The 19,202-nt window shown below is 41.2% G+C and overlaps 6 protein-coding genes across 6 annotated transcripts; 4 read left to right on the top strand and 2 right to left on the bottom strand.

The window, feature by feature from the left end:
• The first annotated feature begins 215 nt into the window (after window positions 1-215).
• On the top strand, window positions 216-3,011 carry LOC145698518 (uncharacterized). Its single transcript, XM_081775717.1, has 6 exons — window positions 216-440; window positions 875-1,012; window positions 1,056-1,230; window positions 1,270-1,395; window positions 2,697-2,825; window positions 2,872-3,011. Exons 1-6 carry the CDS (start codon window positions 216-218, stop codon window positions 2,979-2,981), a joined length of 903 nt encoding a protein of 300 aa, XP_081631843.1. The 3' UTR covers window positions 2,982-3,011.
• Window positions 3,012-4,597: 1,586 nt separating this feature from the next.
• Window positions 4,598-5,593, top strand: LOC145700274 (uncharacterized). The gene is made up of 4 exons (XM_081777524.1): window positions 4,598-4,728; window positions 4,771-4,940; window positions 4,983-5,073; window positions 5,457-5,593. Exons 1-4 carry the CDS (start codon window positions 4,617-4,619, stop codon window positions 5,567-5,569), a joined length of 486 nt encoding a protein of 161 aa, XP_081633650.1. The 5' UTR covers window positions 4,598-4,616; the 3' UTR covers window positions 5,570-5,593.
• A 65-nt stretch (window positions 5,594-5,658) lies between these two features.
• LOC145699898 (uncharacterized) lies at window positions 5,659-6,422 on the bottom strand. Its single transcript, XM_081777159.1, has 2 exons — window positions 6,148-6,422; window positions 5,659-5,806 (listed from the first exon to the last, which is right to left on the bottom strand). Exons 1-2 carry the CDS (start codon window positions 6,406-6,408, stop codon window positions 5,660-5,662), a joined length of 408 nt encoding a protein of 135 aa, XP_081633285.1. The 5' UTR covers window positions 6,409-6,422; the 3' UTR covers window position 5,659.
• Window positions 6,423-8,044: 1,622 nt separating this feature from the next.
• LOC145699068 (uncharacterized) lies at window positions 8,045-9,733 on the top strand. The gene is made up of 5 exons (XM_081776318.1): window positions 8,045-8,159; window positions 8,290-8,481; window positions 8,524-8,917; window positions 8,962-9,099; window positions 9,564-9,733. Exons 2-5 carry the CDS (start codon window positions 8,388-8,390, stop codon window positions 9,646-9,648), a joined length of 711 nt encoding a protein of 236 aa, XP_081632444.1. The 5' UTR covers window positions 8,045-8,159; window positions 8,290-8,387; the 3' UTR covers window positions 9,649-9,733.
• A 2,828-nt stretch (window positions 9,734-12,561) lies between these two features.
• LOC145698517 (trimethyllysine dioxygenase, mitochondrial-like) lies at window positions 12,562-14,469 on the top strand. The gene is made up of 7 exons (XM_081775716.1): window positions 12,562-12,742; window positions 12,973-13,151; window positions 13,189-13,453; window positions 13,588-13,730; window positions 13,779-14,052; window positions 14,091-14,324; window positions 14,368-14,469. The coding sequence occupies exons 2-7, from the start codon at window positions 13,058-13,060 to the stop codon at window positions 14,426-14,428; spliced, it is 1,071 nt and encodes a 356-aa protein (XP_081631842.1). The 5' UTR covers window positions 12,562-12,742; window positions 12,973-13,057; the 3' UTR covers window positions 14,429-14,469.
• A 7-nt stretch (window positions 14,470-14,476) lies between these two features.
• Window positions 14,477-17,274, bottom strand: LOC145696520 (mu-type opioid receptor-like). The gene is made up of 9 exons (XM_081773568.1): window positions 17,053-17,274; window positions 16,514-16,616; window positions 16,257-16,415; window positions 15,976-16,205; window positions 15,593-15,702; window positions 15,422-15,553; window positions 15,261-15,382; window positions 14,734-14,877; window positions 14,477-14,694 (listed from the first exon to the last, which is right to left on the bottom strand). Exons 1-9 carry the CDS (start codon window positions 17,062-17,064, stop codon window positions 14,612-14,614), a joined length of 1,095 nt encoding a protein of 364 aa, XP_081629694.1. The 5' UTR covers window positions 17,065-17,274; the 3' UTR covers window positions 14,477-14,611.
• Between the last annotated feature and the right edge of the window lie 1,928 nt (window positions 17,275-19,202).

Raw genomic sequence — 19,202 nt, 5'->3', positions numbered from 1 at the left:
TGGTCAAGGAAGACAAAAGAAGCGTTCCCGACAGTCCCTACCTTCTGTTTACAATTCTGAAAAACCACGAAATCTACTCGACAGAAGCTCGCTACTTTTGCGCCTGCATCCTTCTCTTGATCGCTTCGAAAAATGAAAGTGACCACTACTACGCCAGGAAAAGAGTAGGAGAGTTCCAAGAAGCGGTCCGATCAGACTCCTTCGTTCAAATTTTGATGGAGAACCTGGCCATTGAAGATTCATCGGATATCGCTTTAAAACTCAGCGGAAAAATCCTCACTCTTTTTGCTCTCTTCATTTCGAACAAAAACAACGTGCGATGCTATCACGTGGCGCGAAAACTCATCAAGCATGGAATTTTCAAGTTCGTCTCGAAATTCGATGGCAGGCAGCAAGAAATTCTGTACGATATTCTCAAGAACATCTGCATGCTCGCGATTGTTTACAACGACCAAAATATTATCATAAACGACTGTTGCGAAGCAAAGGAAAGGGAGCAAAATCATTATTTCTCAAGTAATGAGAGTATTTTTAACTTTCTGAATATGACTAGCTACCTGGGCTCGGCAACTTGTTAGAATACCTGAGTAGGCTCTGAAGAGCCTATATGAAAAGTAGCTGCTAAAGCAAGAAAAATTTCAAGAATGAAGCCAAGAAGTGGCTTCGCCAATATTTAAAGACCGATTAAAATGGTAATACCGTTGTTCTGTTTTTCATTTTAAAAAAGTAGCTTTTCGGATTTTTATATCGGCACTTCAGAACCTGACTCAGGTTTTCTACAAAGGTTGGCGAGCCCAACTTATAAGTTCCATTCCACCAAGTTGTAACTCAGTGGTATCTTAAATCCAGACGAAATCTTTGTCCTAAAATAAAGGGGTCCCGTTCTGCCGAGTTCAAAGCGGAGAAATCTGCTTATTCGATAGAAGAAGAATGGTTTTCCGATGATGAAGAAGAGCCTTGTGATGCAAGCATCTCTTCCTCTTCAAAAGCCAACGAGTTTCCAACTATTTCGGTATTTGTATATTTCTGACGGATAATTCGAAGCTGGTGTTAAGGAGCGGGACAGAATCGATACCTTGGTCGAAGCGAAATGTACAGTCTTCAAAGCTGCTGCCGATTTTGACCACGGGATTACAGATGGAGCCATTTGCGACTACGCGGCCTCGTTTCTCAACGGCGATTGTAAAGGCGAACTCTGGCTGGGCGTTTCGAACCACGGCCATATTCAAGGTTCCACGCTTCTTTTTTCCTTTCTGAAGTTTATTGTAGGAGTCTCCGCGAATCTCCACCAGCAGGATCTCTTCAAAAGCCGCATGTTCAAACTGATGAGGAGCATGTTCCCGCCCGTCCAGACGCAGCACTTTTCGATCGATTTCTTTCAAGTAAAATCGCAAGGGCTTGGCTCGGCCAGAGTTCGAAATTTCCCGCGCCGCATGCTCCCGCGAGCCCCCGCTCCCTCGAGATTTTCTCGTGATCTTTCCCCCTCCCCCCCGCTCCCGCCGTAAATTGTTCTTTTCCGCCTTCTTCCCGCCCCTTCCCGCGCCGCGAAAACTCAAAAATGCTCCCGCGGGGCTGCGGGAGCAGCGGGGAAATAGGTTTTTAAATTTAAGGGGCTTGACGGCCCTTCGGGCCGTTTCAGCCCCGTTCCTTGGTTTTCAAATTTAAGGGGCTTGACGGCCCTTCGGGCCGTTTCAGCCCCGTTCCTTGGTTTTCAAATTTAAGGGGCTTGACGGCCCTTCGGGCCGTTTCAGCCCCGTTCCTTGGTTTTCAAATTTAAGGGGCTTGACGGCCCTTCGGGCCGTTTCAGCCCCGTTCCTTGGTTTTCTAATTTAAGGGGCTTGACGGCCCTTCGGGCCGTTTCAGCCCCGTTCCTTGGTTTTCAAATTTAAGTGGCTTGACGGCCCTTCGGGCCGTTTCAGCCCCGTTCCTTGGTTTTCAAATTTAAGGGGCTTGACGGCCCTTCGGGCCGTTTCAGCCCCGTTCCTTGGTTTTCAAATTTAAGGGGCTTGACGGCCCTTCGGGCCGTTTCAGCCCCGTTCCTTGGTTTTCAAATTTAAGGGGCTTGACAAAGGCCGGGGAAGTCTTAGTTGATCAATCTTAGTTTCGTCCCCAACCCCACCCACCACCATTCAATGTGAAAGTAATATTGTTCATGTTCTTAGCTTTGTTATGGTTTGTATTAATTTTTTTCAATTTTATTTCTCAATTGTCGAATTATCTTAGGGGCCTGACTCAGGCTTCTTCCTTAGTGAAGACCTTTTTAAACCAGCCATCACGTTGATTTTTCTTTCCCGCGGGCTCCCGCGGGAGCAAAAGAGAGGGGGAATCCTTCCCGCGCCCCCCGCTCCCGCGCAAATTTTCAGGCCTTTTTCCCGCGCCGCCCTCTCCCGCGCAAAATTTTTAGACCTCCTCCCCCGCCCCCGCTCCCGCGCAAAATTTTGGACTTGCTCCCGCTCCCCCGCTCCCGCAAAAATTTTCGACCTTGCTCCCGCTCCCCCGCCCCCGCGAAAAATTTCAGTCATAGTTCCCGCTCCCCCCCGCACCCGCAAAAGTTCGCGGGAATTTCGAACTCTGGGCTCGGCAACCTGGGTAAGAAACCTGAGTCAGGGTTATAGCAAAGTTTTTAAAAAAGAAGCTCCGCGGCTTTTCCAGACCCTGACTCAGGTTTTTACTCAGTTTGCGGAGCCCTTTGCAAGAGGACACGGCCAAGTGCATCGCTCGACTGTCATTCACGCCTGATGGCCATTTGTACAGTACGCCACAGAAGCGATGCCTGGTGAGAGAGTGGAACGAAGAAAAAGGAATCAACTTCATGAAAGTTCTTGGTAATCGATTAAGCATTAATCTACTTGAACGCCCAACTGTTTTCAGATACTTCTGAGATCGTAAGCAAAGCGCTGAAACAAGAAGAGTCGGAGTACAGAATCGAGATTCACCAGTTGAAGCGTTCTCTCGAAGCGATTAAACAAGCTAAGGACTAATCTGCTGTAGAAGAAATAAATTCTTCCGCTGTTTTATTTTGCGTGCAAGTGGCATCCTTATTAGAACTATAAATTTTCAGTAATTTGAGGCAGGCGAGGTGCGAGCGCGTTGACAAGAGCGCTCTTTCTGACGGACTGAATTATGATGTGTCGCTTTTATTGAACGCTTATCGAAAAAGCCGAATTCATCGTTTTTAAGCTTCAGAGAATTCGTAACGCAGCTGCAAATGTCCTTCGTCCAGAGACAGTTTTCAGGACTTGGTCAGAAACGGACAACTTACGTAACAAGCGACCTTTCGTGACTAAGATCTAGTGTCAAGTCAGAGCAGAGAATCTCAAGGCAGAGACTCGTTAGGCGCCATGAAGGGCTTTTTCGTCATTCCAGGTTTTGTTTCTATGAATCTTCAGAATATTTGAGTTTGTTTTTATTTTGTTTTCGAATTTAAAATTAAAATAATTTATCAAAAAATGAATAAATTTCATAAAGAAACCGCAAAAAATTGAAATTGATCAGATAAATGAAGCAATTTTAACTTTCGATTTTCAGATGAAACGGAAAAAAGTCAAGCAAAGCCGAAAAAGCGCGAAGTAATAAAGTTATTTTATAGAGCGTGAAAAGTGTGTGCATGCGAGGATGCATTTGAGGTTGAAAATTGCTTTTGCTAACTTTGCACAATTTATGGATTAAGGCCGGGCAGAATTTTGAGAGTTCTGCGAAATTCTGAGAAAGCCGAATTCTGAGAGTCGCCTTGAATTTATATTTTTTATTTGCGTAGAAGTCAAAACTAGGAAAAATATGATAAACGGTCTCTAGAGCAAAGGCGGCGGAATGGAGGAGAAAGAATGGCAAGCAGAACAGGATGGCTCATCGAGTGCTTGCTGCGTGATCCTTTAAACCTTCAAAGTAATAAAACAAAATGCTACCCGTCGGTCTCCCCGCTTAACAATACTCGAGTCGTTTTCCATTTTGTACTTATTTTTTGTACATGATTCTCCCCACGCAGCCTCTTCTTTTCCGCCTAGTATAATCGCCCGGCATGATAACCAGAGAATTAATATTGCTTCTCTTGCTCAGTTGGGTCCATGCTAGACCAGGTTAGTGAGAGAGTTAATATTAGTGAGGTTTTGAAGATTGGTAGGGAACATAGAAATATCGACAATAAAATGGTAACTTGTGAAACGTGTCATCTATAAATTCGCAACGAAGTAAGCCTGAAACTAGAAAATCCGAATATTAAAAAAGACTCTTGCACAAGTATTTGCCTCTATTTTCTATATGTTCAATCAAATTGAAGATTTGAAATTTATGACCCATAAAGATTCTTTGCCTTTGAAGCCTTTAGGCTAAGCTCTTATGTTAGAGCTCAAGATATGCAAAAGTCCTCAAAATTTTAGGATTCATGGGGTCCTAACCTAGCAAACTTGGATATTAGGCCGATGAAAAGAGCTAGATAGTCTATTTATCTAAGATAGACAATTGTCCGGTCGAAAAAAGTAACTTTTAAATCGTTCGGCTAAGCTTATAAACAATCGCTAGGAGTAGCGTTCAGCTCTCTTCTTGAGATAATTCATCATTTTTGGCTCTTAGGTAAAACAAAAACTGCGTCTGCGGACGATGAGACCGAGACTTCGTCTATGCTTTTTAACGAAGACGACGATACGTCTCTAACAAATGAGCAAACTTTCGCGGATGAGATGCTCCACTTGATGGAATTCGTCGACAGCTGGACGAGTCTTGAAATTGGAGGTAGAGCTTCTTTTCGCTAAGTTTCCCTAAATTTGAAAATAGACACGAACACTTCCTTTACTGTAATTGCCTCGATCGTCCTGGGCGCCATTTGGATTTCCGTTCTCTTTTCCTACACTGTCAGATTTTACTTGACTCACAAGGGCCAGCGAAAGCTGCACAGCCAGGATATCCAGAAAATATTCGACAAGAAATACGCCGGCAGACTAGATGTAAGTTTTCCAATCAAGTTCAAACCTCTTATATTGATTAAGGATCATACGTCGATTCTGAATAAAATGTGGTCCGAAGATGCAATAAGAAGAATGCAAGAACAACCGAGTGAAACCGCCGGAAGACTAAGTAGTAAGACTCACTTATTGGGTGCTAAGGACCCTATCGTCAGCTTTTTTATTTAAAAAATAGAAATTTCTAAAAAACCTATATAATATGGGCCATATTCTTGGTTGTTGATGTGTCTGAGCGTTAAACTTGTCGAGGAAGTTTTAACCAAGAAAAATCGATATTTTTTACCAAAATTAGTAATTTTAAATTACGGCATTTCTGACATTTTCCGGCGAAAATTCCAATTTAAGAGTCCAGATAGACCCCAAAAAATGAAGGCTCAAAATCGCGTTTTGATACGAAGAACCCACGGGGGTCCTTAACATTATATTATAATTTGCTGTTTTCTGGCTCCGCTTATGACTCGGATACATGCAAGAAAACACTGGTAACTATTATTTCAGTTATTTCCCTGGCGACAATGGACGTTGCAGACCAGTGGAAATCGCACTCTGCGCGATTACGCCGAGCGCAAAGGAAGGTTTCCGCCGTTCGACAATTTCTCAAAAAAGATTGACCAGATTTTCGCCTGCATTGCACCAAGCTGCTTTTACATACATTTATAAATTGTACAAAATAAGGAATCAAAGTTTATTTTTTCGGAAAACTAGACTTGCCGCAGATGGCAGCGTGGACAGTGAAGGCCAGAGTTGTTCGAAACTGAGCAGGCTAGAAATGCCCAGCCGATCAGCGGGAAAAAGATACAGCAACAGATCGCCCCAGGGGTCCAGCCGGATCTGTAGTAAAACGTCACCTAAATTTGCGAGTTAATTTTTGTCAAACTTAAACGAAATTATATTTGTTACTAGTAGGGCCAGGGGTCTGGATTTTGACCAAAAATGAAAAGCGAAAGCGAAAATTTTTCAAAAATTTAAAGCGAAAGCGAAGCGAATTCGCTTCGCTCTGCTTCGCTTCGCTCATGAGCGAACTCGCTAAGCGAATCCAGACCCCTAGTAGGGCTCGATACAGTGAAAACCCAAAATTTGTCTGCTTTTTAGATTCGAAATCACTGAAAAGCGGCTAAATTTTGGGTTTTCTTCTAATACATGATTGTTACTGATATTTAATATGTTTTTCTTATTTTTGAGTGCTTACGTGTTGCTTGCAAAAATGACAGTAATTCGGGCCGACTTGCTGCATCACAACAACTTGGGGCTGCTGCTCCACGATCACTGCCCCTTCTGGTAGCTGGTTTACTACTACCGGCTGTTGTGTGTTTTGCTGGGCGCAGTATTCAGCGTACTCTTGCTGCTGCTGAGTTTGTGGCACCGCTTCTCCAGCGATGGGAATTCCTGAGCCATCTTTTAGGATCGAATCGTAGGCTGGAGGACTCTCGGGGCTAACTTCGTTGCTCATTTTTTGATTTTAGGATTTTGACCATCCAAACTGGAGAGAGACGCTTAAATAGGTAGCCTTTCCTTGGCAAATACTGCAATTGACGGAAACGATGATCTGTTCACTTTCCAACGTGGAAACCATTCCTACAAATTCCTATTACTAACAAGGCAATTAAGTCTTTAGCGCTGTGCAAATTCGTCCGCATACGTGCATGACGAGAACAATTTTTAAAATCAGGCGAAGTGGATTGTGTGAAATTTTAAGTACCCGCAAGTAGTACAGCTCTGAGCTAATCTGGCGCCTAATAATTAGCGAAGAGATCTTGACCTCTCTTTCGTTTGGTGAAAAATCGAGCTTTCATTCGAAATTTGCCAATTGTTAGTTTGCGGATATATTTTGGCAAAATGATCATACGAGACAACACTTTTTGGCGAAGACGAAAAAGGGGAGACGCTCGGTTTGATTACCAATTGGTATTCAAATACCAATTTTTGGTATTCAAATACCAATTTTGGTATTCAAATACCAAATTCGCCAAAGAATACTTATTTCGCCCACCAAAAAATGCGAGTGTGCGCTCCGCGCCTGTTTTATAGGAAGCTCTTGATGTGATTTACCTATTTTTCAAGGAAAAAATTGTTTCCAGTAGAAAAATTTGGTATTCAAATACCAATTTTTGGTATTCAAATACCAATTTTGGTATTCAAATACCAAAAATTTTTGGTAATGAAACCGAGCGCCCCCGCGAAAAAGGGCTGAACTGCGTTCTGAGGCGGCTCGAGCGCGGTCGACCTTTTGCGCTGACCACTCGGCGGGCGTTGTGTTATTTACTTGAAAGTACTCGTCTCTCTCCATACAAATCTGCTTCTGGCTTAGGCACCATCGTATCGGTCGTTTTGGAGACGACCGCGGTCGCGGTACGGTCAGGAGCAGACCGACGGAAAATAGCAAAAGCCACCCACAACACTAACAACACAATCACTTTACACACCACTCTGCACAGACACACTGGGCTTCTTCCTAAAACGCATTTTTTACCTAAAACATGGAACTTCTTAAAATACTGAAAACACAGATCGAAGAGAAAAATAAAGAGAATTTGAAATATCCAGGAAGAGGGATGGCCTACAAATTTTAAGACCTGATTCAGAAAAATATATAATATTTAGAAAAATTATATTATATTATATAGAAAAAAATATAATTTAAGGGGATAGAAACAGCTTTTTTTACGAAAAAGGCGATTTTTGACTGGCGCTACAGACAAGAGAATCTTACATTTTCAAATTTTCACTTCAGGTTTAGATAAATACATCTTAGAACTAGGAGCATCTCCCTCAAAATTTGTTTTAGTCATCAATTTTTTGAGTAAACAGGCTCAGAAGCAACTCATCTCTCCGAAATTCTCGATTTTCGCAACTTTTCAAACACGAATATCTCTAGTCACCTGATTTTTAAACAAATTTCATTCACAGTGTTGTGAACCTCAACCTCTTTTCTAGGAACATTTATGAGGAAACACCGTTAACATAAATAAATCTTATGTTTTCTTTAATGTAGCTTCAAACCAAAATCGAGAAAGCTGTTTCTATCCCCTTATAAAATTGATGTTTTGGAACAATAATGAATAAAGAAGATAAAAAACCGAATAAAACTGATTTTCATTGAAATAATTCATCCCTGAAAAGTCGACTCCGCAAATGCAAAATGGACCAGCCAGTTTATTAATTTCTGCCCATTCTGCCGCGTGCAGAGCTTTTTCTCGCCAGGTAAAGAAAAGAATCCACACGTGCAAAAATAACCACGCGGTTAATTTTTGCGTTTTAGCTGAAAAGCGGGTTTATAATCCTAGCGTTAATAATTTTGAAGCATTGCGGCTCTGACGCGTCTATTTTTCAGTATCTCTTGAATTGCACAAGTCCATTTGTCAAAAGACAATACAGAATGAGCTGCTGGCCTACTCGAGGATCTCGCTTGTCTTGAGCTCGATTAACGCGATGAGGGAGAAGGCTGCTACTTCAGTCAACAGTCAACTGGAGCTTCAGCCGATCGAAGAAACGGATGAAATCAAAAATGAATATCTTCCAAAAGGTATTTTTATTCAAATTTGAATTTCACTTATTTTTATTGAAGAAACGTCGTCTGAGATGGCCGAATCTCCGCAAAGCAAAGAACAGTCCAGCTCCGACCTTGAAATCAATCAAAGCGCTTCAAAAATTGAAAAGCAGCATCACGAGTCAGCACCATTAACTCCAGAAGCTTCCGGCTTACCGTTGTCTCTTTCTGTTTCAATCTTGCCGCAGCCGGTCGAAGAAAGCGTGGAACGCGTCTCGCCTCGCTCAATAGCGGATCCCTACCCGAAGAAACGGACGACCTGTCAAGTCTGCAATAAAAAATTTCGTAGTCTGGCGCAGCTGGAGCAGCACACTCGCGCTGTGCACGAGAAGTCGGCGGATACGCGCCCCCACAAGTGCCCTCTTTGTCCGGCTAAATTTAAAGTGTCCGGCACGTTGGTCACTCATCTACGGTAATTTGCACTTTGTTTTAGCTGTTCTCACTTTGAAATTGCAGAACACACACTGGCGAAAAGCCGTTTCCGTGCAGCGACTGTGGAAAGCGATTTTCGCAGAAATCAGCTCTTACAAGACACAAAATGATTCATACAGGCGAAAAGCCTTTTGAATGCATTTTCTGTCAGCAGAGATTTAGGTAAGTAAAAAACAAGGATCCCGCAAATGGGAAAATAACGATCAGATTTGGTAACTGGGGCATCGAAAACCTCGGTCTGAGGCGAGGGCTGGCTGCAAATGGTCAAATCAAAGGCCTCATCATCCTTATGCCCCCATTTGCGAGATTTGATCGGTAGTTCCGCGAGGTGTTTTTTTTCTGATAGTTTATTTAAAGATACAGTAATAAATACAGGTATCAACACAAAGAGTTGTAACATAAGGAAAACGAAAGGAAACAAGTAAATTAGAAACAAAGGAAGGTAAACTACCTTCTTAAAGTAATAGGTCGACCCCCTTGACATTATGAAGATAATTGCCAAGGTGGAGTGATGGTTACCCGTAAAAATGGTAATCCTTTGGGGAAATGTTGAGTCCGCTAAATTGCCTCTGAAAATAGGGACCCCCTTTTTATTCGCGGTTTATATTGTGTAAACAAAAATTTAGGTACAAAGATGCTCTTGCCAGCCACGAAATAAAAATGCACCGTTCGCCTTCCCTCGTCCTTCCTGCGCCACATCATCATTTTTAACGGACTCAATGCTCAGTCTGTCCTGACCATGTTCTTGCCTTGTACTGTCGGCTCATTCAGTTCCAAACGCAGCAAGTTAGATGAATAAATTCATGCCCAATCTTGTCTTGTTTTCATCTGATTGAATTGAAAATTAAACGATATCCGGAGAAAGATCAGAATTCACTTCTGGAAATGCTCGGCATTAAATTTTCAGGACGATATCAGGATTCAGGGCAACAGCGCGCAAATGAATTTTTAACGAGTCTGACTGTAGCGCTTTTCTAGTGCCATTGGAACACAGATAGAAAGGCAAAAGTAGAGTACACGACAGGAGCCTTGAAAAATGAAGAGTTTTTTGTTTTTTATTTTTCAGAAGAATTTCGCTTTCGAGAGCGAGCCTGAAAGGAGAGATTACACAGCAGCTGAGAAGCAACACTGGTCCCAACTTTGCAAGACGATTGAAAACTTGCCCGGAAATGGAAGCGGCTTTATTGAAAAACTCTACCGAGGGAAGAGTCTAACAGTTTTGCGAGAGAAACTCGACAGGGCGAAAGATCCAAACAACCAAATATCCTTCCAAGACTTGTACGATGATTCGTACTCCGGCGAAGAGGAAATTGAAGAGCCCGAAGATTTTCAATACGATCCCAACAACTACTATATGAACATGGACATAGACATGTCTCTTCCAGACGTACCAATTCCTCTTGAAGAAGAAAACGAAATAGAGGAAGAAGTGTAAGTTGCTCAAAATGAACTTCCAATCTAAGTGTCATTTTTTGCATGATTCGGGAGCCACCTTTTAATATAATTTTGTTTATCCCTTTTAATTAGTATTTTTTCTTTTGAGGAAGTCTTTACTAGGTGAATTCTTGAAACCAGAGATTTATAAATTTAATGTAAAATAAAATCTCATTTTCAGAGAAGAAATAGTCGAGCCTGAGAAAGTAACCGAGGGTCGAATAGGAGTACGAACAGTGCCCATCACACGAACGACTTTTCCTGTGACGAGTTCAACGATGAAAACAGAAACTGTCGAAGAGAGCACGCAAGAATCGCATCTTACCCCGAGTGAAATTCGCAAAAACCGTCAACAAGCCCGGGCAGAATGCAAGCGAAAATTTGTTGCCAAGTCGCCAGAGCTGCAAGATTGCCTTTTTCAGGCGAATAATCGCGAGGGAAACAGGTTGAATTGACTGTGTAGATCACAACCGAAACCAAAAACTTTAGTGAGGCGAGTATCAGAAAAGCGAGGCATATTTTGCCGGATATTTACGGAACGAAGAAGCCAGCAGACCAGTTATTTACAGTTGAAGAGATAAACTCTTGGAAAAATCAAGTCGCAACTGTTTTAAGCCGGAGGTTTTTCATTTGTCAACGGAACAAAAAGATTTGAACGTAATTTAGGAAACGAGAGGATGGAAATTTTGAAGCCGAAGACGAAATAAATGAAACTGAAATTGATAGAGAGCGAAAACTAAAATATCGAGAATATTATGGTCAAGTGAGTCAGTTTCTGTTTCGCTTCTTTTGATGATGATTGCCTCGATTCAACGCTTCTTATTTTTAGAATTGGATAGATGTTCTTCTTCGAAAGCTAGAAAATGGACTTCAAGACGCTGAACTTGCAGATGCGCTGGATAGAATTAGTCAGTTTATCATGGGACCGGATGCTTACAAAAAACTCAAAGTACAGTTTTACTAATCACCAGTAGATTTATTTTGAAAGGTGGAGGCAACAGAAGACTTCAAGCGCTACAAACACAAGTCCTGCAACGTGACTTCGGCGGACTTTTGGCTTTTGGAGCAAAATCGTCCGCTGTATCAAATGAAGAGAAGATCACGAAGTGGCGTTCCTGAGCTGATTTTGGACGAGAGGCCGAGCAAAATCAGCTCCGCGCTGGAGTTCGGCAAGATTTTGATAGAAGACGGAAAGCCGAAGGAAGTTACCTACATAAGGATTCAGGAAAAGAACCCGATCACCGTCACAAACACAATTGTCGCAATCCTTGGCTCGTTGATGGGGTAAGCTTGCTACTCCCTTGAATTCACTCCAAACATGAATTTAAAGCTTCCTGGTTTTGTGCGTGGTGGTCCTCGTAGCTCGCCACCACGGGCGCAATATCGCGCGCAGTCTTGACCCGACGCGCCCTCGAGCGAACGCCCGAAACACGCAGGAAGAGGTTGTTAATTTTTAAGGCGACGCCTGGAAGCTGATCTTTCCAAAGCACGGCTGACAACCTCCGAATAAGAAATTGAAAGTGCCCGCTCCCGATTCTTACGAAGACAGACTCGCTCAAAAAAGAGCACTGCAGGTTTGATCACTTTAAAAAGCGAATGTTGATAGTTACTTTAGCAACAGCAAGACGCAATGATCGCCGAGAAACAAATTGAGGGAACGTCAACTTATCAAAAGCGAAAGCAACTGAGGAAAAACCAAGTTTTACCCGGCGGAGCTGACCACTCCATGCCAAGACTTTCTCACTAACTTGCATTCTGTAAATATTCTCATCCTCGACAGTTCTTGAAATTAAATTCCAAATGTAAATGAAACTCAATTTCCCAAGTTATGAATCGTCCTAAATGGATCGAGCCACAATCCGCCCATTTCGCAAATAAAAACTCATCCCAGATGAAAAAATCAAGACTGTATTAGAAAGTTACTATAAGAAACCTGAGTCAAAATCTGAAAGATACTTCAGCGGCTTTTTAAAAATATATTGAGAAATAAATTTTGCGAAGACGCTGCGCGGATTTTCATTAAATATTGTTCAGACCCTGACTCAGGTTTCTTACACAGGTTGCCGAACCCAACTGAGTAAAACGCATCTAAATCACTTCTTCCGCTCAATGACAAATCATCAAAATTAAATTCTCAAGAATAAAAGAGAAATTTCGAAAGAAAACAATGGGACCACAAAATTCCGAAGACGAAGATGACAAACCGGTCAACGTCAACCACATGGAGAAAATCGACAATAGGGTGAATCGAGTGAGGAAATATTTAGTGCTATGTGCAACTTTTGTAGAGAAACAACGAATATGTAAGAGCGGTCAAAGAAAATCACCATCGCGAACTTGAATGCGAGCGAAAATTGAACTCCTCAAATTCGTAAGTGATTCTTCAAAATTTCGCTCTTGGAAAATGAGGCTTCTGGGATTAAAAATCGGATCCAGAAAATCACTTCCTTTTCTTGTGTTGGTCCGTTTCTTTCTGGCTTGCAACTTAAAAGAATTGCGAAAAACTAGCAGTTTGTTTATTTATGCTTTGGACAGTAATATTTGACCAGAGCGTCTCTCAAAAATCTCACAAAGAAAAAAAATGATAAAAAGAATTGTTAGAAACTTCTCCGAAAAAGTGCGTTTTTCCCTGAATGGAAAAAATGTGGAATTTCCTTCTTTTTGGCTTCTGGACAACGATAACTACATGACAGAGACAGTGCAGCGGCAGTTTCCGACTTTTGAAAAGTGGGGAAAAGAGTTGCCGAAAGTTCACTCGATTGATGACAACGAGGACAGCGGTTTGAAGCAATCAATAATTTCGTCATTCTTTTTCAGTGAAAATACGATGGAGCGACGGGACAACAAGGGTCTTCGAAAAATCACTGCTTTCTCAGCTTTCAAATCCAATTTCTAAACAAGGCCTTTTCGATCCGATTCACGAGCTGTGGGACCGAAACTCTGCTCCTAATCCAGAACCAGCTGATTACCAAAAACTGGTTTCAGAGGAATCTCGCGAGGAAGAACGACGCAAAGTTTTCACGAATCTTTTGAAGCACGGATTTGCTTATATTTCTGGGACGCCGACGGAACACGAGGCTGGGCTCGCCAACCTGAGTAGAAAACCTGACTCAGGATCTGAAAAAACTTAAGTAAAAGCAGCGTAGTATATGATAAAAGGAAATAGATTGAAATGGTTATTTCAAACTTCGCGGTTTTAAAAAGTTTTTTTTTCAGACCCCGACTCAGCCTTTTTACTCAGGTCGACGAGCCCAGACATGAGGGTACAGTCAGAGCTTGCCGAGCGTTGACCGTTACGCAGCCTAATTGCTTCGGAGAAGATTGGTCCTTCACAGCGGATTTGGCCAAGCCTGACACAGGTTTTCAAAAATAATTTTTGCTTTTGACCATTTTTAAATGTATTCAAGCCTACACAAATATCGCGCTCGGACTGCACACAGATGCTACTTACTACAACGAGCCGATGGGCATTCAAGCCTTTCACGTTTTGGAGCACGAAGGGGAAGGAGGCGAGACCATGCTCGGGGACGGATTCAAGGCAATCGAGCTTCTGAACGAAGAGTCTTCAGAAAGTGTTGAATTCTTGTCGAATTATCAGCTGATGCACGAGTACATTGATAAGAGCACGCCTGGCTCGCATGTCCGTTCGATCGGAACTGTTCTCTCCAGAAATCCAATAACGTAAAGTTTTCTCTTTTTCCAAAAAATGAAAAATTCAGGAAGGAAATTTTCCGCCTTCGTTTCAACAATCACGATCGGTGTCCCATTCCGGTAGCTGACATCGACGAGTTTTATTATCACTACACAAAGCTGGGAAAGATCATCGAATCTGGGGAAATAAATTTTCAGCGCCGTTTGCCTCCAGGAACAGTTTTGCTCGTCGATAACTTTCGAGTTATGCATGGAAGAACAGCTTTTACGGGGAGGCGACGGGTTTCTGGTCTTTATTTAACGTAAGTTTTGAAGGACAATTTCAAGTTACTAGCTACTTCTAAGGCGAGACGACTGGATCTCTGGCGCAAGAAAACACGATCTACTTCGACCTTACTTTCTCTGAAAATTTAAAAGAAAAGCTGAAAGTTGCAAATTGTTATGAAATTATAAATTGTTTTCTTTTAATTTTAATGTGAAGTTGAAGTAAAGGCGTTTGAACTTCGGAAGAAAAATTTTTGTAAACAAAGAGACTATTTTGGCAAAGAGAAGGGCTTCGGCTTGTTTTCTGTCTTTCTCAATAAGGAGTTCAACTTATCGTCGTTCTTGTGTGCGACTGGGAGCTGATTACAAGCATCGAATGCTCTGTATGCGGCTCGACTCCATTGGGCTCTGAAAAATAGTTTCTTCGTCATTTCTGTTGCTCCCCACCTTTGACTATGGGAGTTGACTGGTCGGATGAAACTTCATCTTTGTGTGGTTTGTGCGCCCTTCTGTTGTCCACCGGTGCCAGTCGGCGGCAGAACAGTGTCATGATCCGGACCATTTCTTCATTCACCGATTTTCGCGAAAATGCTAGAATTTTATAAACCAGGATTGTCAACTCCTCCTTTCAGAGTTGCAAATTTTCAAGCTAAGAAAGCTAAGCTGCCGGGTTAGCTAGGCTTGGCTTAGTGAATCTATTAGTTAGCTCAATATTAGTCAGCTAAGTCTGCTTAGCTTATTATCTACCTAAGCTAAGCTTTTTTGACTCAAACTTATGAAAAAATTACTACATATTATTTTAGATAGCTTAGCTGGATCTATAAAACTCAGCTAAGCTTAGCTAAGAGAAAAATTATAAAAGCTAAACTAAGCTAAGCTTGGCTTAGGCAAATAACTTTCGACTCAGCTTAGCTCAGCTGAAACTCCGCCAGCTATGATTTGCTTAGCTAAATTTCCAAATCTGTCTGCCATACCGTAAATAAAGGGGTTCATGGAGGCGTTTGAGCTGGCTAGAATTTGAGTGACGGAATTAATGAGCAAGAGAGTGTTGATGTTTTGGCTCATTTTCTCGTGTGGAATGCAGATAATATACAAGCTAGAACAAATATAAATTAATTTAACCGCGGGCGGTTACCTGAACACGTGATTCGGAAGCCATGAAATGATAAAGGCGGTGACAACGATGAGAATCGTCTTGTTGATTTTTTCGCGCCGCGCGGAGGTCATCGAAGTCACATTTTGAAGCGTCTGGATGATGTTTCCGTAGCTAAGAGTTTTTTACGGTTGTGGTCACTTGCAGCCCTACCAAAGAAGAATGAGCAGGACAGGGAGGATGTACGAGAATACCGACTTCTGCAGATAGAAGGCCACTTCGATTGACCTCCCGGGCCATCTCCACGAGCATTTTAAAGGCTCCTTCAAGTCGAAATTAATGAAAAAATCTTTGATCAAATTTTCTCCGATAGTAGAAGGGGTTAACAAATTTTGCGTTTTGCCTTCAAGAATTTTCAAAAGAGAGATGAATGTTATAAAAATTAAGGAGCGTTTTATATGGCTCTTGCCATTCACTTCTTCAACTGGTATTTGAGTATTGAATTTAACGCTCAGAGGAACCTAGATATTCAGCAAAATTCATTAAATAATGGACTTGGTTATTAAAATACCCCTTTGATTGATTAGTTGTTTTACCTCTTCAACTTCAGAAGAATTTATGCTTGCACTTTTGTTCATTTGTTCTATGTGAAAGTTCTGCGGCTTGGTAGAGCGGAAAATAAAAGTGGGCAGCGCGAGGAGACAACTGAGGACCCAGCAGCAGATGACCAGTCTTGTGGTATTTCGCTGGCTCCTGAGGTTGCGCGCGCGTACCGGATTGCACACCGCGAAGTAGCGATCGAAGGAAAGTGCGACCAGCAGCCAAACTGTCGATTATTCAATAATGTTAGTTTACTACTTCTTTCTATTCAAGTCACCGGAGGCGTAGATGCAAATGATCGTCCAGGAGGAAGTGAGTTTGCAAAGCAGCTCGCCCAGGTCCCATTCGCCGTTCATCGAGAGCGAACGGGCCATGAAGAGCAGCGAGATGCAGTACAAGAAATCGGCCAGCGCCAGATTTAAGACCAACGTATCAACTATCGATGAGCTGTTAATGATAAGCGCCGCTGATCGCCAGCCAAATAGGGAGATGAAAGGCAGAAACAGACGAATTGAAAACGATTTAAAGGTTTACCTGCAGATCCGCGCCGCTTGTTCCAGAAAATATATACCACCATTCCATTGCCAATTAGCCCAATCAGAGATATAATCACGTATATAATCGGCGACACAATCGTCTAGAACAAAAGTTAGCCCATAGAACATTAGCTGCTGCATTTTATCCTTAGGGTTGGGATAAGGGCTACCAGGGCTACTCACTGGGCCTAGTCCTCAAGCTTAGGACCCTTTTTCCTGCGACTATTGAATGAATTTATTATAAAGGATCTCTCCGTCGATGAAAATTTCAACCAACGTTATCTCCATGTATACCCTAAGAAGACCAAAAGATTTTGATATTCAATATAGCTTTGAAAGACATCTAAAGCAAAAATATGTTAACTCGGGGATACCCTTAAGTAATCGACCTTAAATCGCCAAATTAAGGTTTCAAACAGCGACATAACGCTGATACCCTAAAAACTTTCAAAATTTTACCTTCAAAGATATTCCGAAAATTTCAATTTTAGGATGCCCGAATCAATAACTTGAACCCTTTCGATCAACTGGCCTTACCAAAGGAAGCATTTTATTGTTTTAGTAGCCGATCTAGCACAACAACTTGATATTTTTCATATTTTTCGTCGTTTGGGCAATTTCTCTCCGTAAAAAACGTTACTGTCTCCGTTGGGCGAAAATCGACTTGATCTTATAAAAAAGCCCTTTTACGTGTTCTCTGTTGACTTTGTTCCATTTGGTCAACTACGTTTTTAAATATTTTTCGAAGATGTTTTTTCGATTTCGACTCTTCTGGGCGAGAAAAAGTCACAAGGAAAAATTAATTGAAAAGAAGTCTAATTTATAGAGGCAAAGATTGATGTGATGGAAGTATTCTCTTTAAACAAATACGGCAGGAAGGGCGCTTACAGTTAGATTCAGCAGGTTCATCCTCCTCCTCTTCAAAGGCCTAAGTCAGAAAAGAAGGAAAGAAATCAATCTCCTCCGAGGCAATTTGACGAGGATTAATAGTCCAATGAAAGTATAAAATGATGCTTTTACCCAACTCGATCAGACTTTCGAAAGACGCTGAATAGAAAAGAAAAGGAATAATACTCCATTCGCGAATAAGAAATATTTTTTCTTCTACAAAAGATTTCGTCTCTCCAAAAAGCTCCTTGGATTGCGCTTTTGGAGAGCGAAATATTTACGTTAACCCGTTCCAGCCCTGATAAGCCGTCATAAATCTTAAACTGAGTATTATAAGTAAATCTCGGGATTTACGAGAGAACAATACTGGACAAATTGATTTGGAAGGTTTTAAGCAGCTTCTCAGGTTGACCTGAGAGTAGGCCCTTAATCTGGGGGCCCTTAAAATTGAGTATTAGGGATCCCCCCGTCGACCTTTTCGAAAATTTCAAACAGGGTTTTCTCCATGTATACCCTAAGTTGTCAAAATGATTTAAGTATATAAATGAGGCTAAGAAAGAGTTCTAGAGCAAAAATTAGTTGCCTCAAACCCATTAGAAATCTTTAAATGGGTTTAATAATTAATTTCTCTTTTAGCATGCTGCATGCACTTTTAGGGCGGTAGCCCTGCGACAAAATTTCTCATAAAAAATTGTCGCTTAAGGGGGAGGTCGACGAGAATCGGGATTTCCGTGACCAAAAATGCGGAGAAACCCGATAAGATAGGAAAATTCTGACTTTTCAGATTGAAAGAAAAGGGTTTGAAAAATTAACCGGCGAAAAGCAGAAAAAAAATTTTTTCGAAAAATTTTCCAAAAATTAAGGTTGAAGTGGGGGTGTCTCGTGACCAAAAAATCTCGAAAACCGAGTTTTTTTTTCTTCATCAAATATAATTTATAAATAGTTTAGACCCTTAAACATTAACCGGCGATCATAAAATTAAGGGTTACTTTCATAAAAAAAATTTTCTTATTGATTAAAAATATTCGATTTTCGTCAAAATCGACATTTTTACCCATTTTTTCATGGAAATTTCTTCAAAAATTACAAAGACTCGTATTTATTTTAAATAATTAGTCAGAAATCATATTAAAACAATGCCTAGTGCATAATTATCAGTTTCAGATAGTTTTTGGACGAAATCACCAACTAATAATTTTCAAGAAATTTCAAGTTCGAGACTGAAAATCGAAAATTTTACATTAAAAAGTTAACAAATTGAGAAAAAGCTAGGGACCAAAAATACTCCTTTTTTATCGAGGAATCCTAAAATATAATCAAAATTTTGAAAAGGCGAAAAAAAATTTCTCGACGACCTCCCCCTTAACCCAGACCGCCCCCTTAACCCTGCCCCGCCAAATGCAATTTTCGAAACGGTTTTTTCGGGTGTTCAACTTAGTTTGAACTTTCACTCTCACAGTATATTAAAGATACTGAAGAGTTCTCTTGAATAAGGGATTATTTCAAAAAAATCACATCGTTTAGAAGAAATTATGAACGATTGAAAATTTGAAAAATCGAAAAATGCACCTCCTGAGGTGCATTTGGCGGGGCAGGGTTAAATTATAGGCCAACAAATTCAAGGTCAAATTTTAGGAGATTCTAGTGGAGTTAGGGCCCATATTTGAAAAACAACAAATGGGTTTTAGATAAAGAGGAATGCTTTAGAAAAATTCTAAGATTTTCTTACTTGAATAAAATGCGTTGAATCCTGAATATTAATTTTGATTTGGGAAGGCATATTTCTTTCTCTCAAAAAC

Source organism: Oikopleura dioica, chromosome 2 (assembly GCF_907165135.1).
Source record: "Oikopleura dioica chromosome 2, OKI2018_I68_1.0, whole genome shotgun sequence".
Classification (NCBI taxonomy): Eukaryota; Metazoa; Chordata; class Appendicularia; order Copelata; family Oikopleuridae; genus Oikopleura; species Oikopleura dioica.
The sequence above is the reverse complement of the archived record's forward strand: the minus strand, read 5'-3'. Positions and strand labels throughout refer to the sequence as shown.

Bases quoted from the DNA above. Each gene is read 5' to 3' on its own strand.
- LOC145698518 (XM_081775717.1), top strand. From the start codon at position 216: ATGGAGAACCTGGCCATTGAAGATTCATCGGATATCGCTTTAAAACTC. The intron at 1,231-1,269 runs GTTCCACGCTTC...AGTTTATTGTAG, and splicing joins GAACCACGGCCATATTCAAG to GAGTCTCCGCGAATCTCCAC. The intron at 1,396-2,696 runs GGCTTGGCTCGG...GCCCTTTGCAAG, and splicing joins CTTTCAAGTAAAATCGCAAG to AGGACACGGCCAAGTGCATC.
- LOC145698517 (XM_081775716.1), top strand. From the start codon at position 13,058: ATGACAGAGACAGTGCAGCGGCAGTTTCCGACTTTTGAAAAGTGGGGA. The intron at 13,454-13,587 runs GCTCGCCAACCT...TTTTTTTTTCAG, and splicing joins CCGACGGAACACGAGGCTGG to ACCCCGACTCAGCCTTTTTA. The intron at 13,731-13,778 runs GTTTTCAAAAAT...AATGTATTCAAG, and splicing joins TTTGGCCAAGCCTGACACAG to CCTACACAAATATCGCGCTC.
- LOC145699898 (XM_081777159.1), bottom strand. From the start codon at position 6,408: ATGAGCAACGAAGTTAGCCCCGAGAGTCCTCCAGCCTACGATTCGATC. The intron at 5,807-6,147 runs GTAAGCACTCAA...TCGCAAATTTAG, and splicing joins GTCATTTTTGCAAGCAACAC to GTGACGTTTTACTACAGATC.
- LOC145699068 (XM_081776318.1), top strand. From the start codon at position 8,388: ATGAGGGAGAAGGCTGCTACTTCAGTCAACAGTCAACTGGAGCTTCAG. The intron at 8,482-8,523 runs GTATTTTTATTC...TTTTTATTGAAG, and splicing joins AAATGAATATCTTCCAAAAG to AAACGTCGTCTGAGATGGCC. The intron at 9,100-9,563 runs GTAAGTAAAAAA...ACAAAAATTTAG, and splicing joins TTCTGTCAGCAGAGATTTAG to GTACAAAGATGCTCTTGCCA.
- LOC145700274 (XM_081777524.1), top strand. From the start codon at position 4,617: ATGCTTTTTAACGAAGACGACGATACGTCTCTAACAAATGAGCAAACT. The intron at 4,941-4,982 runs GTAAGTTTTCCA...ATATTGATTAAG, and splicing joins AATACGCCGGCAGACTAGAT to GATCATACGTCGATTCTGAA. The intron at 5,074-5,456 runs GTAAGACTCACT...CTATTATTTCAG, and splicing joins AACCGCCGGAAGACTAAGTA to TTATTTCCCTGGCGACAATG.
- LOC145696520 (XM_081773568.1), bottom strand. The intron at 15,554-15,592 runs GTAGGGCTGCAA...AAAAACTCTTAG, and splicing joins GTCCTGCTCATTCTTCTTTG to CTACGGAAACATCATCCAGA. The intron at 14,878-15,260 runs GTATGGCAGACA...ATAAAATTCTAG, and splicing joins CATGAACCCCTTTATTTACG to CATTTTCGCGAAAATCGGTG.